The sequence below is a fragment of the Capricornis sumatraensis genome, chromosome 17, assembly GCF_032405125.1.
Source record: "Capricornis sumatraensis isolate serow.1 chromosome 17, serow.2, whole genome shotgun sequence".
Taxonomy (NCBI): Eukaryota; Metazoa; Chordata; class Mammalia; order Artiodactyla; family Bovidae; genus Capricornis; species Capricornis sumatraensis.
The window spans coordinates 68,760,832-68,775,682 of NC_091085.1; the positions used below are offsets into that span (position 1 = coordinate 68,760,832).

At 39.8% G+C, this 14,851-nt stretch overlaps 1 protein-coding gene across 1 annotated transcript in view; it reads left to right on the plus strand.

Annotated features, from left to right (window-relative positions):
* Positions 1–14,851, plus strand: part of HECTD4 (HECT domain E3 ubiquitin protein ligase 4) — a 166,237-nt gene that overhangs the window by 94,257 nt on the left and 57,129 nt on the right. Inside the window, exons 21-32 of the mRNA XM_068989575.1 lie at positions 1,461–1,659; positions 3,762–3,881; positions 4,991–5,095; positions 6,224–6,387; positions 6,965–7,198; positions 8,337–8,529; positions 8,787–8,891; positions 9,460–9,548; positions 9,927–10,102; positions 11,939–12,074; positions 12,168–12,309; positions 12,557–12,723. Of these exons, the coding sequence (XP_068845676.1) occupies positions 1,461–1,659; positions 3,762–3,881; positions 4,991–5,095; positions 6,224–6,387; positions 6,965–7,198; positions 8,337–8,529; positions 8,787–8,891; positions 9,460–9,548; positions 9,927–10,102; positions 11,939–12,074; positions 12,168–12,309; positions 12,557–12,723 (1,830 nt within the window). The remainder of the gene's footprint in view (positions 1–1,460; positions 1,660–3,761; positions 3,882–4,990; positions 5,096–6,223; positions 6,388–6,964; positions 7,199–8,336; positions 8,530–8,786; positions 8,892–9,459; positions 9,549–9,926; positions 10,103–11,938; positions 12,075–12,167; positions 12,310–12,556; positions 12,724–14,851) is intronic.

Here is a 14,851-nt window from a genome sequence, read left to right on the forward strand (position 1 = left end):
AAAAGAAAAGAAGGCACAGATTCTTACAGAGACTTGTATGTGAAGGTTCACACAACAGCTTTAGTTAGAATAGTCCAAAATAAGAAACAAGTCCAAATGTCCATCAACAAGTGAAAGGGTAACACACTGTGGTATATCTGTGTAGTGGAATCCTATTCAGCAATAAAAATGAATGAACCACTGATATTTTCAACAACACAGGTGAGTCTTAGAATACTTAGGCTGAGTGAAAAAGTCAGAGCCCTCTTAAGAAGTACAAACTATGACTCTACTTATATAAGATACAAAATACAAACTAATTTCCAGTGAAAGAAAATGAAGAAGTGACCACCAGGATTCCCATGAGGAAGGAGGAGACTTCAAAAGTGTATACAGAAGGCTAAGCTTATCAAAATGTACACTTTAAATATGTGCTGTCTATTATATGTCAATTACTTCTCACTGAAGCTGTCTTTAAGAACACTGATCAGAAAGGAAGGACTTCCTGGTTTTTCTAGAGCAGCATGCTATCCAGTTGAGCTTTCTGTGGCAATAAAAGTCTGTATCTCTGTTCAGTGCTGTCGCCCATGGCCACCTGCTGTTACTGACCTCTTTCTGAGTGGCCAGTGTGGCCAAGAAACTGAATTTTAATTGTGTTTCATTTAGATTCAATTTAAATGGCCACACTTGACAAAGTAACCCCCCACATTGGATAGCACAAAGCTGAAACAGAAAAAGAATTCCACAACAGCTGAGTTTAGGGTATAGGAGTTTACATTCCATGATACAAACTTGGGCTGTGAAGACCCTGAGAGTTGAATTACAATAGAGACGAGGACCTTCAAAGGCACTTTTCCTTAGTAAAAATTATAGCAAAAGTAGTCATGTAGACTCATGGGGTTTTTAACAGTTGGCATTTTAGTTATCAACAAGAGGAGACTTTGCAGGACCCTTCCTGTGCGATTTGGAAAGTAGCCAGTCTTTTTTTCTTTTTTTTTTTTGGAAAGTAGCCAGTCTTAAAGGCCCTTTACAGTATCTTTTTTTTTTTCCCCTGAGGAATTTTAAATGAGAGTTGGCAAGGTGGTCTTCTGGGTATGAATTTGGCTTCTCCCTTGAAAAAAAAGGGGGAGGGGAATGCAAATATACTGTCTAACAAAGGAAAAATAACCTTAAATATAGGAGTTTAAAAAACATTTCTGGGGACTTACGGGGTGGTCCAGTGGCTAAGACTCTGCACTTACACTGCACGGTGGGCCTGGGTTTGATCCCTGGTTGGGGAACTAGATCCTACATGCCACACAGTGCAGTGCGGCCAATAATAAATAAAAGGTTTTTTGTTTGTTTGTTTTTGGTTACAGTGTTGTCGTACTGCATATTGTAGAAAATTGAAGCAAAATTTCTTAACCTTTCGTATTTTACTGTGTATACCTTTTCCTTCCCTTTCTGTTAAGCTCCATTGCTTTCTCTTTGTCTGGTTTTAGAATGCTGGAAGAGAAGGAGGAGCCAGGATTTCTCACTGGTTTAAAGATTCCTGCTCCATGGGCTGCTGGGAAGACTGTGGAAACAGTCCACCCTGTCAGAGACAACTATAAATTTAAAGAAACTGTCCACATCCCCGGAGCTCGCTGCCTGTACCTTAGATTTGATAGCAGATGCTCTTCGCAATATGACTATGACAAAGTAAGCAAGAACTGCTTTAGTGTTGATTTCAACTCTAATAAGCTGTTTTCTTTAGATGCTTCTTATTTTTCTTTGCTGCTGGTCACCATTCTTGACTTATTTCTGTCTGCAGAGATCTCTTAGGGAGAACTTTCTAAGATAACGCCTTAAAGGGTAGTGACTGGCAGAGTCAGAGCCAGCACCTCTGCAGTCCAAGAGCAGTGTTTTAATGACATGTTGAAAGTGGACTTTTTGTAAGCTTTCAAAAGTGCTGCATGCTGTTCACCTCTTGCCTTCCCTCTGTGCTTGGGATTCCTGTGGATGTGAGTGTCCATTCACTTCAAAAGGTCTCGCTGCCCAGTTCTTGGGGCTTCTCATGTATCTTTTGGGAGAAGGTGGCTTTTTATAGAAGGGCTTCAGATGTGCCTAGGACCTGGTTTATATTTATTTAAATTATTTGTTCTTCTTTGCCCTTACCTCAGAGCCCACATAGTTTGAGGAATTATAGTTTTTAACCTAGTGGCTTAACAATAGTAAGTAAAAGAAATCATTTTAGGGGTTGAAGTATTTTCCTTTGTCTCTGATTGTTGCATTGCAAACCATTCTGTTGAACTTATGTGGAAAGGCTAATAAAATTGTGACATGTAACATACAGGTACAGCTGAAGGATTATCTGATAGTGTTGTATGCACACAGGGTGTTTTTATGTGAATTGTTAATTATCTGTTGTCTTTTTCTGTGAACTGTATAAGGGCAAATGATCTTAAATGCCTTGAAGGGAGGGTTTTAGGTTAAAAATAGAGAACTTGTTAACTGTAAATACTGAGATGGTGAAACACATTACTGGGCAAATTATAGTATCCTCTTTCCCCCCTTATCTTCTAGGATAGTGATGATTCCCAGATGTCTAAAGGGGTTTAAGACTTGCCCCTCAAACTCACCTTAGCCAGAAGCAAGAGAAACTAGAAAATTCTTTAGTGGATTTTCCAAAAAATATATCTCCTGGTATCAGTCTATCCCACTTTATAGCTCCTGGCAGTAGCTACCCCTATTTCCTACATTTATTTAATAACTATTTAAAATGGAAATGGAAGATGTTACCGTTTTCGCTGGTGTCATTTTGTTTCTCCTTTTAAAAAAAATAGTAACTTGCATCTTCTGATGTAAGCTAACCTCCACCTGCCGTAGACATTAGCGTTAAAATGGAGGCTCAGGGAGGCTTACTACATGGATAAAAGTAACGCTTACTTTTCCAGTGGTCCATGGCTGGTGTCCCCCAAAGGTGCAGAAGGGTAAGAAATCACAAAGTGATGAAGCATCTAGGGCTTAAAATGCAGCTTTTAGATCTGAACTGAGCTCAGTGCTGGTCAGAGTACACGTTACAAGATAGAATTTGGTATTTACAGAAGCCAGAGCCTTCTTCCTATGAAAGTATTTGAATGCCAAATGACCTCTAAATGTTTTTCCTGCATGTTATTAATAGAAAGTTTGTTAACTGTGTATAAATGAATGACTTTTATTGAAGAAAAATACTGATACATGAAAATTGACCCAAGAAGAAGCAGCCCCTTTTCTGACCCAAATTTGTGTCATTTTCTTTTTATACCATTAAGCAACATTCTAAGAATACATGGCTTATTTTCAATCTGTTGCATCTTTTAAAATATTCACTCATTAAATTTTTTTGACTTTTGTTGTTATGTTAGCTATAACCATCTTACCATCTGTATTTGCTCATTTTATTAATTTGGGGGAGGATTTAAGGGGCAAACTATAGCTGTCATTAATAGGCTATATATCATTACTTAGAATTAAAACAGATTAAAAAAAATATGTATAGTAGCTGAGTATAACTTATTTTAATGTGAGGTCCCCAAGCCAATTAAATCATGCTAATATTTGTTACTACTCTGAGGCTACCCTGTAAATACCAATGGCTGATTGCATCTAAACCAGTATCAGTTGTACCTAAAGAAAAAAAAATCAGGAAATATTAGTTATAATGACCCCAGTGCCTGGTTATAAATGTGTTTTTAAACAAACATTTTTTTGCAGCCTTTTTATTTGTAGATGTTGTTTTTGTTTTTCTTTTACAGTCTAACAGTATATTTTCTGTTTTGAAGTTGGTGATATACGCGGGGCCTAACACAAACAGTAGGAAGGTTGCTGAGTATGGAGGCAATACACTGGGATATGGCAGCCGTAGTGTCTTAGGAACTGGTTGGCCGAAAGACTTGGTAAAGGTATGGTATTCAGGCACATTCGCTTCCTAGAAAAGAAAATGACCTTGCATTCCTCATGGGCCCAAGGATTAACTGTAACTCTAGAGAAAATTTGCCATGGGGACTTTTATTGAGGTGGGGGTCTTGGATAGGCCTTAAACTCACTAGAATGAGCTTCCTTTCATTTATAAGACATCAGACCCCTATCCACTCCAGAACTTGGATCTTTTCCATAGGTCACTCCATGGGCTGAGGTGAAGCATCTTTTCCCTGGCCATGGAAAGGACAGCTAGTTCTTCCCGCTCACTTGTTGCCTAGACTCCCTCATGAGGGGTGTCCTAGAACCACAGGGCTGTTGCCTTTTTAAAATATGGAATCAATGTTTTCAAATGAACTGGGGACTTGAGAGCAAAAACAATGATCCATTCTCAAACTGATGAGATTGGAGCCATGCTTTGTAATGTGGGCTTCAACTTGAAGTATGTCTACCTAGAATATAAATATGAATGGAAATGCCCATTGAGACCTGCAGACCTCTCCAGAGTCTGTTCCCATAGCCTTTATCTCAAATACATTACATACCTGCTTTAATTCAGCCACAAGGCAGCAAGTTACCTCTAGATGGGTAGCCCAGATGCAGCCAGATCAGATTAGCACAAGACTGAATTGTTTTCTGATTTCCTACGTTTTGTCTCTTACTCACGTTGTTGGTTCTACAACACAGAGCATGGTCTTTCAGCACTCTCTCTGTGTTCTTCAAGACATTGTCTGTTTGCCCACCTTATTGGCACAAGTAAGGTGGTAATAATGGAGAGGGGAAGGCAGAAAGCGCAGAAACCTGGGGAATTTATTGAAGTTAGTCTCAAGATTTGATCTTTACTCTGGTCCCACCATTGGGCAATTGTGGCCCATTTCACAGATGCCTCATTCCCAAAGCTCCCTGGTCAGGAGAGACAGCTGAAAGGTTGGTTTCCAGCTGAGAGGGGATGGAATTTGAATCGAAAAGCAAGTGAGGAAAGGAGTGAAATATTGCTGTGGTCCTTTTCGAAAGTAAATCTCTAAAATTCATTGCTCTCTTGCAAATTGTGTGTTTTGTTTTTAAAGTGCATTTTCCCCCCTTAAATTTTAAGGTGGAAGGAGATACAGTCACCTTCTCCTTTGAAATGAGAAGTGGCCGTGAACACAACACTCCCGATAAGGCTATGTGGGGCTTTGCTTGCACAGTTCGCGCTCAGGTATTTGAATCTAACCACTGCTGTGGGCAGAATGTACTTTTTCCTGTGTGCCTTGGTTACGTACATCATATTTGCCTTGGAAACAGGGCAGAATATGAGCTACTGTTTCATCCATCTCTTCCACTTGGCTGTAGTAAGACCATTAACAGAAGTTATAGTTTCATGGACTAAAACTAGCTAAGACCTAAACTCAGTGTAGCACCACAGAAAGAATCCCTTGTTAGGGGCCCAGCTTCAAAGCCTAGAGAGGTGGTCTGCCGCTAGCGTCTCTCCAGAGAGTGAGGAAGACTGAACACCTGATAGAAGTAAGCACTTGGATTCTGGTTTTCAAAGCAGTAGAATTGGATTCTTTTTATTCAGTTCCCAAAGGCTCTTCTTGCCAGTCTAGATCTGTCTGTGCTTATTTACTCATGTTACACTCTGTATATAGTTTAAATCTACTCGTTTTAATAGTGCCAGTTACTTTCCTCCCAGGAATCTATTTAAATAAATTCTTCTCCCACATGGAAAAAGAGAGGAAGAGAGAGTAGTAAGAGTTCTCCTAACCCCTCTAGTTGACTGATTTGTATAACGCATTTTAGCACTGGGAGGTTGCTTAAGTTTAACCAAGCCAAGACTCTCTAGAGTGGGATTATCTTCTAGAATGTAAGCTCCATGAGGGCAGGCATCTTCATTTTGTTCTCTGCTTTCTCTCAGGCACCTAGCACAATGGCTGGTACACACTAGGCACTCAGTGAATAGTTATTGAATGAATTCAGTGTAATCATTGACAGCATCTTCGTTCAGGCACAGGATGGAGGTGGCAAAACACGACAGTGCTTTATGCCTGGATAGTTCAGCAGAGAGGAAGCCGTCCAAAAAATCTCGCATGTGTTTTGTGCTGTATCTAATGTGGAGTCTTATCGGCTCTTCTCTCTCCAGAATTGTGTTGAGACTTCACTCTGTGGTCATTCCAGAGCCACCATCTGTCTCCTCATGGTGTTGGGTGCTGTCTCTGTGTCCCGTAGCAATGATACTTGACGCTGCTCTGTGAGCCCTCGTGGTTGGGGACAGTGCAGCGTGATGCAGCGCAGGTGACATGCTCCGCCGTGTAACTGACCAGTGCGGTTTGCCCTGTCTGCATTGTAGGAGTCTTCGGAGGATGTGTCAGGAGGCTTACCTTTTCTGGTAGACCTGGCTTTAGGTCTATCTGTGTTAGCTTGTTCCATGTTAAGAATCCTATACAACGGACCAGAAATTACCAAAGAAGAAGAAACCTGTCAGGAGCTGTTGCGGTCCAAACTTTTACAAAGGTAACAAAGACTTCAAATCAGACTGGTTTTGCTCACAAAGGAAAGAGAACTTTATGTGAAAAACTGCTTTTAGTACATTTCCCAGCTGATTGGGCCTACTGCCTGCCAGTCCTGTGGGTATCTCTGTGTCTAAGAAATAAGATGAAAATTACACCAAAGTGCCTTGTGGTTCTTCCTGTACTAAATGTGAAATTGCAGCCTTGAACTGTATAAACCTTTCTCCAACCCAAATATTGTATAATTAAATTAAAGGATCCCCAAAAGGATGGGCAGATGGATAATAAACCAAACAGAGCTAAATGCTTATTCTAGAATCTCAGCTGTGTGTATTTGTGTATTAACCATATATTTCCTTCAACTTTTCTATATATTTAAAAGTTTGCATAATGTTGGGAGCAGGCAGAGTCCCAAAGATGGGATTTCATGTAATGTTCATTTTTCTTAAGCCTCTGGAGGAGGTTTGATGAATAAGTTCTTAGCACATAGTATGATCCTTCATGTGCTTAATATATCTGCAAATGTTAAGTAATTTTCCAGATAGAGGAGGAGGTGAAGAATCTCTTTTCTTTATGCTCAGGTGCCAGTGGCAGGTAGAGGCCAACGGTGTGATCTCCCCTGCCCTTACTCCAAGCCCATCTCCGCTGCCTCTGACCATTGAGGAAGACAGAGAGTTCACTTACCCATCTGATGTCCTCGTGCCTCCTGTTGGAAACTACTTTGACCTGCCCCGGATCAGGCTGCCTCCAGGAATCATGATAAAGCTCAGGGAAATTTCTGGGCGTGCTAGACCACAGTTTAGACCAAGTATAAAGTATGTTGCTGTATAGCATTTTATTTTCCCAATGAAAAAATGTTTAAACAAGTGAAGGGGATGCATTTCTTTTTGTAGTCTAGCAAATTAATCTTTCATTTATTTTTATTTTATCTTTACCCTACCAACTGGCATGCAGGATCTTTGTTCCCCAAGCAGGGATCAAACCTGTGCCCCCTGCATTGGAAGCGTGGAGTCTTAACCATTGTACCATTAGTGACATTCTTGAACCTTTAATTTTACATGTACTTAATGAATGTTAATCAGGTATTGTGGGGAGTACCCCAAGTGGTATTCCCAGTCAACAGGCTTCAAAGTGTGGGCTGTCAGTCAGCAGCATTAGTATTACTTGAGAACTTGTTAGTTCTTTAGCCCCATTTCACGCCTACTAAATCAGAACCTTTGAAGAATGGGGCCCAAGTTTTCCATATGATTTTGATACAGGCTAACACTTGATGAGTTCTAGGTTTTTCTCAGGTAGTTCAACATTCTACTTTAAGGAGTCATGGTAGTCATCATGGTTTCCATGGAGTCTGCAGGCATTCATTTGTTTTCGATGCCCAGAGAGATGCTAACGGTCTTTAGAATATGAGGTGTCACAGTGACAAATGTCTTTGTGGTATTCTTGCTTTAAGTCAAGTCTGCTTTGCAGGCCTCTGTTCTGCCTTCCAAGGCAAGATTGGCCATTTCAGAGAGAAAAATTTAAAGAATAGATGATATTTAATGTGAAAAAATACAAAAGCACCATTGTTTTCAGCCTAACATCCATATGCCTAAAATACTATGAACCATAATACTGCATAAAATGAATTGGCAGATAAATGGTGCCAAAAATCTTTTATTAGCATTAGATCTATTCCAACTTTAATATAACTCCAGCTCAAAATTTTACAAATAGTAGAAAATCAAGTCTGTTTAATTTGGATTTTTAGCTTCATTGGCCAGTGTCAGTTTTACCTGTTAAGTTATTGCCATCTTGTTATGAAAGCCATCAGCATGTTCATGCCACTTTATTGTACTAAAGATCGTGTGGTGGATATTTAACATGCTTAAAGTGACATTCTTCCATCTATAAAAATACGGTGTTGGTACACCTAGAGCACGGCACGTATCTGACTAGTTTCCCTTGTGATCACAGAGAAGTAATTCAGCCAGATGTGATGGAGGAAATGGTGGTATCATGTGTTATTAAGCACTTGAACTTAGTTGATGCACTGCAGTCCCTAATAAATTTCCAGTATCAAGAAGAACATGCTGAGGAATATGATTTACTGTGTAAAATCATGGGAGAGACATTTAAGAAACTCAATGCCATGGAGAGACAGCTGCAGGTAAGTGAAAGTTAAAAGCATTTAGATGTCTCTTATAACTTTTGGAAATGACGTCTTTCCTAAAAATTTAACGATGTTTAAAAAGTGGTCTGAAAAAGAGAGAAAAAATATTGAATGACTGTATTCTGTAACAGGAACTAACATAATAGAAAAAGAAGTGTCTGAATTTTAAAAAGTTATTGTGACTAAAATTTCTAAAGTCACAGATTCCTTATTTTGCATCTAGTTTCACGTTGTTTTCTATTTTAATATGTCAGAGTGTTGCAGAATTGGAGCAGAAATGGCAGAGTGAAGTTGATGATGCCATGCAGGGGAAACTGGAGAACAACATGCCTTTCTTCTATGATTATCATTTTAACGAGGTGAGCAAGTTTTATGACTCATCACTGGGCATTGCTGTTTGTCATATTGGGTTGGCCAAAAATTTTGCTCAGATTTTTCTGTAACCTCTTTTAGAAAACCCAAACGAACTTTTTGGCCAGCCCAATACAATGATGTATACTGTATGTGGAAATTTAAAAAATGTCATTCTTCAAATGTTGCATACCTCAAAATGTACCCAATCTCTAAAAAAGGTTAAATACAGTTGATTAGATTAACATGTCAGTGATACAAAGAGTCAGTTACTCAAATTATTCAACTGATTAATAGTTTTATAGAGCAGTTATTATCATTGTCAAATTCTGCTTTCAACCCTTTTTTAAAAAAAGACAAGAGTTATAAGCAATAAAGAAATCCCTGGAAAGTAGTCAATGCCATTTTTAATCATTAAAATATCAAGTAGTAACTTATAAATGTGCTTCTGGTGTAGAAACATGGACCAAAGGTAGGTTTTTGTCCCTGAAGTTTTCTGTTTCTTGTAACACGTACAGTAAAATTCGGTTTTTGCAGATCCTGCATACCATCTTTTCTTGATTTTTCCTTCTTTAGAACAAAATGAAAGAACTAGAACTTTTGTGTTCAATGAAGGAAGTCTCCTTTGATGGAAATGATCTTGAAAACATGGTGCTATCTCTGAGGTTAGTGATGTTAGTAACTGTGTAAAGCTAATTTATCACTTTGATGCTCAAAATGCAAAGATCGCATCTTTTAACAGATATTTTTAAAAATATTATGCGTTCACTAAATATTTTAGAGTTGGAACTTCTTTGGTATTTGGAAATTATGATTTTAACCTTCAGGAGTTAGCATATAGGCATCTAAAACTGGGCAAGAGGAACTAAAACTGGCCACAGTTAAAGCACTGCCTTCCTTGGAGGGGCAGGGAGAAGGCGGGCAATGTTTGTCAGGTTACTTCCATTTCATTTCTCCTCTGTCTTCTCATACCCTCTGTGATTAACCACTTTGGTTTTGGTAAACCAGAGGACGACTAAATGCACATCAGTCTTTCTTTATAGGGAGAAGTTCCTACAAGAAGTGAATTCTCTTATTCAGAAACCCTCGCACCCACTGGCTAAAACGAAGACGTTAGTGAAGAGTCTAATGAACCGAGCCGAGCTGTTGCTGCACGTCACCATTGCGGCCCAGTCTGGCCTCACGAGAAGCATCTCAGGGACCCCCGCGGAAACACCGGGTACTGCTGACAGCAAGCCCCGCAAGGCTCTCTGCGCTAGTCTGTTCATAAAACATATACTAGTTATTTAAAAAAAAAAAAGAAAGAAAATAACTCTTGTGTACTTGTAGAAAGGAAAAAAAAAGGAAATTTCAATGTTGTTTTGCTTTTTACTTTTTCCAGCCAAGAAATACTTTCCACTGAAGTCATGTGGTGCTTTGTGAGTCATCTGAGCATTGGGGGGTGCCTTGTCACCTGCCTTGTTTAGTTTTGGGGGAGCATCTAAGGAGCGCAGTGACATATATTTTTATAATCCAGTGAGCCTCACTTTCAGATTATAGATTATCATTTTCATAGCAACATATAATTAATCAACTTTGTGAATCCTGTACTGCATCATATTTTCCTCTTGAAACTGAGTTTGCATTTCCTCTTTAGTGATTATGTGGAAGCTTCTAGCATACATTTGCACTATTAATTTTTTTCCTGGTCACATTTTAATTGTTAGCCTGAGAATATATTTCTCAGGGAAATCAATGAGTCTTCTACTTAAGTCAGATCCGGGCAGAGCCCGTAATAGCAAGTGTTAATTCTCACTCAAGAGAATAAGTCGTAAACATGTTCTTAAACGAAAGACTCCATGTCGTCTAGCCCCATTGCCCGATGGACACTATGGAACAAGTGAACTTGTTTTCATCCCAGCTGACTACCCAGGGCTCTTCTCACTAGGGAGAGAAGTCTAGGATGACTCCTAGGTTTCTGATCTCAGTAATAGGGTTTCCCTCCCTGAGAACATCAGGGAAAGCTTTTCAGACATGAGATAATGATCACATGCCACGTGATCTGCTGTGCCACGGCCAGAGGGCTGTGTTAGCCTGAGTTCATTAAAGGCCCCCCCAAAAGTTTCCCACTCAGTAAGGCTAGTGGTGCTTTCCAAGAGGCTCTTGGTACCAGAGATGATGAACCAGTAGTTTCCTAAGAGATAATATCTTCAAAAATTATAATTTTTTTTTAATTGAAGCTATCTAACTGTTCTTAAGACAGATTCAAAATGACCTCAACTTTCTTAACATCTTTTTTTCTTAGCTGATCAGCACATGCAGTTTTGTCTGCTTCCATTAAAGTATTCTTTTACAAAACACCTATTTCCTGGAGAGGAGCCATATGTCTTATAGGAAGGGCCAGTCAGATTCTTGGAAAAGTGTAATATTTAGTCACACCAGCTGTGATCAAAGCAGAGGTTTCACCAAATGGCAGTAAGTCAGCAAAGTAAATCCAGGATCAAAGGGGGAATCAAAGGCCATCTCTGAAAAAAAATGATTTGCATTTATTTGAATTAAGGTTATTTGCTTCCAGAGGCTATTTTCTCTGTCCTCTCTTGATTTTTAGAATCCTTATATTAAAGTTAACAATGGGAATTCCCTGGCAGTCCCGTGGTTAGGACTCCTAGCTTTCCCTCCTGAGGACCCTGGTTTAATCCCTGGTTAGGGAACTAAGATCCCACCAGCCACATGGCCTGGCCGAAATAAATAAAAACATAAAGTTAACACTGTTAGTTTATGAAATTAAATGAATTTTTCAGGTTTTCTTTGGAAACTCAATTTAATAAAAAAATGTGGTTTTTCAGGCTGAAGTAATTTTTAACGTTGGTATTTGAGGTTGAAACCTCAGTTTTCAAATTTTTTAAAAATTGGCCTAAAAATCATCTATGTGTTGTGCTGGCTGGTTTGGGGGCCAATTTCCTGAAAACGAAGGTACTCTTAGTTTGGTGGTTCCTTGTTGGTTTTTGCTGTCGCTGTGTCATTGTTACAAATAGGATAGCAGATATGTCAACCTTCTTCTTCCTTTCTGTTCCAGCTTGTAAATCAGCCTCTGAAACAAAGGTGATCTCTCATGCTGTGCGGCAGCCTGTTTTCCTTCGCAGCATGTCGGCTCCTTCTGACCTGGAAATGATCGGTAATGAAGATTTGGAATTTACTAGAGCAAATCAGAGGTAAATAGCTGAGGGCCAAGGTTGGATCGGCACATGCTGCCACGCACCTTCACCACAACACACTCCCTGAGCGGGTCTCTTGTTTGGCCGCAGGCGGCGCCACGTGACCAGCCACCGCAGCAGCTCCTTCACACTCCTGCAGTCATTGGCCATAGAGGACAGCAGGGACAAGCCCACCTACAGCGTCCTGCTGGGGCAGCTGTTTGCTTTCATCGGCACCAACCCTGACCAAGCTGTACGTCCATGTTTTTTGTTTGTTCTGTAATGTTTATTTGTTTGAGCATGCTGGGTCTTAATTGTAGCATGTGGGATCTAGTTCCCCAACCAGGAATTGAGCCCGGGTCCCCTGCACTGTGAACTCGGAGCTCCTGCCGCTGGACCGCTGCGGATGTCCCTGTACATCATGTTTTGCCAAGTAGCTGAGTAGCGTGAGAGGTGCTGTGACCGCAGGAGTCAGGTGTACTTCCTTCTCACGTGTTCAGGTGTCCAGCAGCAGCTTTCTTCTGGCCGCACAGACGAGATGGCGGCGGGGAAACACCCGCAAGCAGGCGTTGGTGCACATGCGGGAGTTGCTGACGGCCGCCGTGCGAGTCGGGGGAGTGACACACCTTGTGGGTCCAGTGACAATGGTCCTTCAGGGAGGACCCAGGTCAGTTGTTTCTGTTAGTTTATCCTGTCCTGTCTGGAATGGGCAAAGGCCGTTCCAAAGATTCCTCTTGGGTCCAAATGTTAGATCATGGTGTTTGCTAGTGTTTTCCCCTAAAATAATATATTTTTCTAAAAATGGTACAGGATATAGTTTAAAAATTCAGCACACGTAACAAAAAGTAAATTCTCCTTACCTTCCTTTTCTAAATTTCACTGTTAAGAGCTTGTTTCATCAACTATACACACGTAAATAGCTATTTCATTTTCCTTGTATGCTTAAGTGTTTGTGTGTGATTTTTTTTTAACTCAATTCAGATTATATTTCACATGCCTTATTGTAATCAGTTGTTTTCCTCAATATATTTGGGACATCTGTATCTTTTCATGTTAATATGTATAGCTCTGCTTTATAGCTTTTAAGACCTTCACAGAGCTCTATTATATGCTACATTTATTTAACTCTTCAGCTGCTGATGAACACATGGGTTCATTCATTCTCTCTTTCACTCTCCATCTGTTCTTTCATCCCTCCTTTCTTCTTCCTGTTTTGTTTTGCTTTCCTATTAACAATAGTGCTGCAGGCAACAACCTTATATACCTATATTTTTGTATACTTTGTGCTTATTTTTATTGGGTCAAATTTCTAATAACATAATTGTAGATGTTAACTTTGAGGAACAGTTTATAACTTATTTGTGAGGAGTTTTTCTATACTAATGCCCGACTGGGCTTCAAAAGTACTTAGATAGAAATAGAAAAAGCATTCTCTGCAAAGACTGGACTGCAACTGCTGGAGGCTGCTTGTGCCTCCTGACAGCTCTCAGGAACTCTGGCCAAGAAGCAGAAGCAATAGCTGGAGGGAAACGTGAACTAAGAGCTAACATGACTGTCTTAAGAAATTTCTGTGTCGATCAGGAAAAGCCAGGTTATTCTTTGGAAACAAACAACTCCCAAAATCTCAGTAGCTTAAAAAACTAAATTTTAGTTTTTGTTCATGTCCCTCACAAGTCTATCTTGGCTCCTGGTAATTACAGAGAGCTTGGGACAGAGGAGGGGACAACCATCTTGGAAAGCTGTCAGGCCCCTTGTCAGAGCTTTGGCTCATTGGCCAGACTAGTCACATGCCCACCCGACCACAGAGGTTCCCAGAAGGCATAGTGAGTTACACTAATGAGTACCACAGTTCACTTCCAGAAGTTTCCCTGTAACACTGGCAGCATTATTCCTTTTCCCCTCATTACATTACATTTCCCTCATGACATTATTAACACCATTTGTCAGACATTTTAAAAAGTGCAGAAAATCCCCAAAGTACAAGATAAAAATCATCTGTAAATCCAGCATTTTAAAATAAAACCCATTAATGTTTTAGCATATTTGTTCAGTCTTTATTCTAACCTTAGTGATCTCCTATAATGTTTTTAGTGCTTATATAGCATTGTATCATATCCTTGAACCTTTATTAAGCCAATTTCCTATTTTTAAATCATAATTTTTGTTTATTTCACTATTATAAGCAATATTATGTTGCATATCTTTGTAGATAAATTCAATAGTTCCAGTTTTCAACTAAAATTAATTGCTGTAGAATCTATCCCAGGTTGTGTTTTTACATTGGGAAAGTCTTATTTCCCAACTGGATTGTCATATTCTGCTAATAATTGGAGTGTGAACTTGCAAAGGACACTTAGCTAATGTATTTGTGTCTTGGTTTTCTCATTAGTACAATTGCATTTACAGTATTCAGTACTGCATGGGATGAGGCAGGCCTGTCTCAAATGAATGGTTTCATTATTAAATAAATTTGGGAAATGTTGGGTACCATTCTCCTGCTCTGAGAGATATGAAGGACTTTAACGCCTTGAGTTGTCCTGGAGTGAGGAACCCTGCTTACCTTTACCTAACCTAGGATTTCCTAGAGCATCCTAGAGTGTGGGCGTTGTCTCTGAGGCACTCTTAGGAATCCTGCCCAACAGCCTTCTGTGGTCCAGCACTTTGGGAAACACCAGTCTCCAAGGTTCCTTCAGTTATGGATTCATCTAGCCACTTTTGTGTTTCTCAGAAGGCCTCTCCTGCTTTCGTGTTCACTATTGCTGTTCTTGACACGGTTGAGGAAGCCTGAGCTTTGG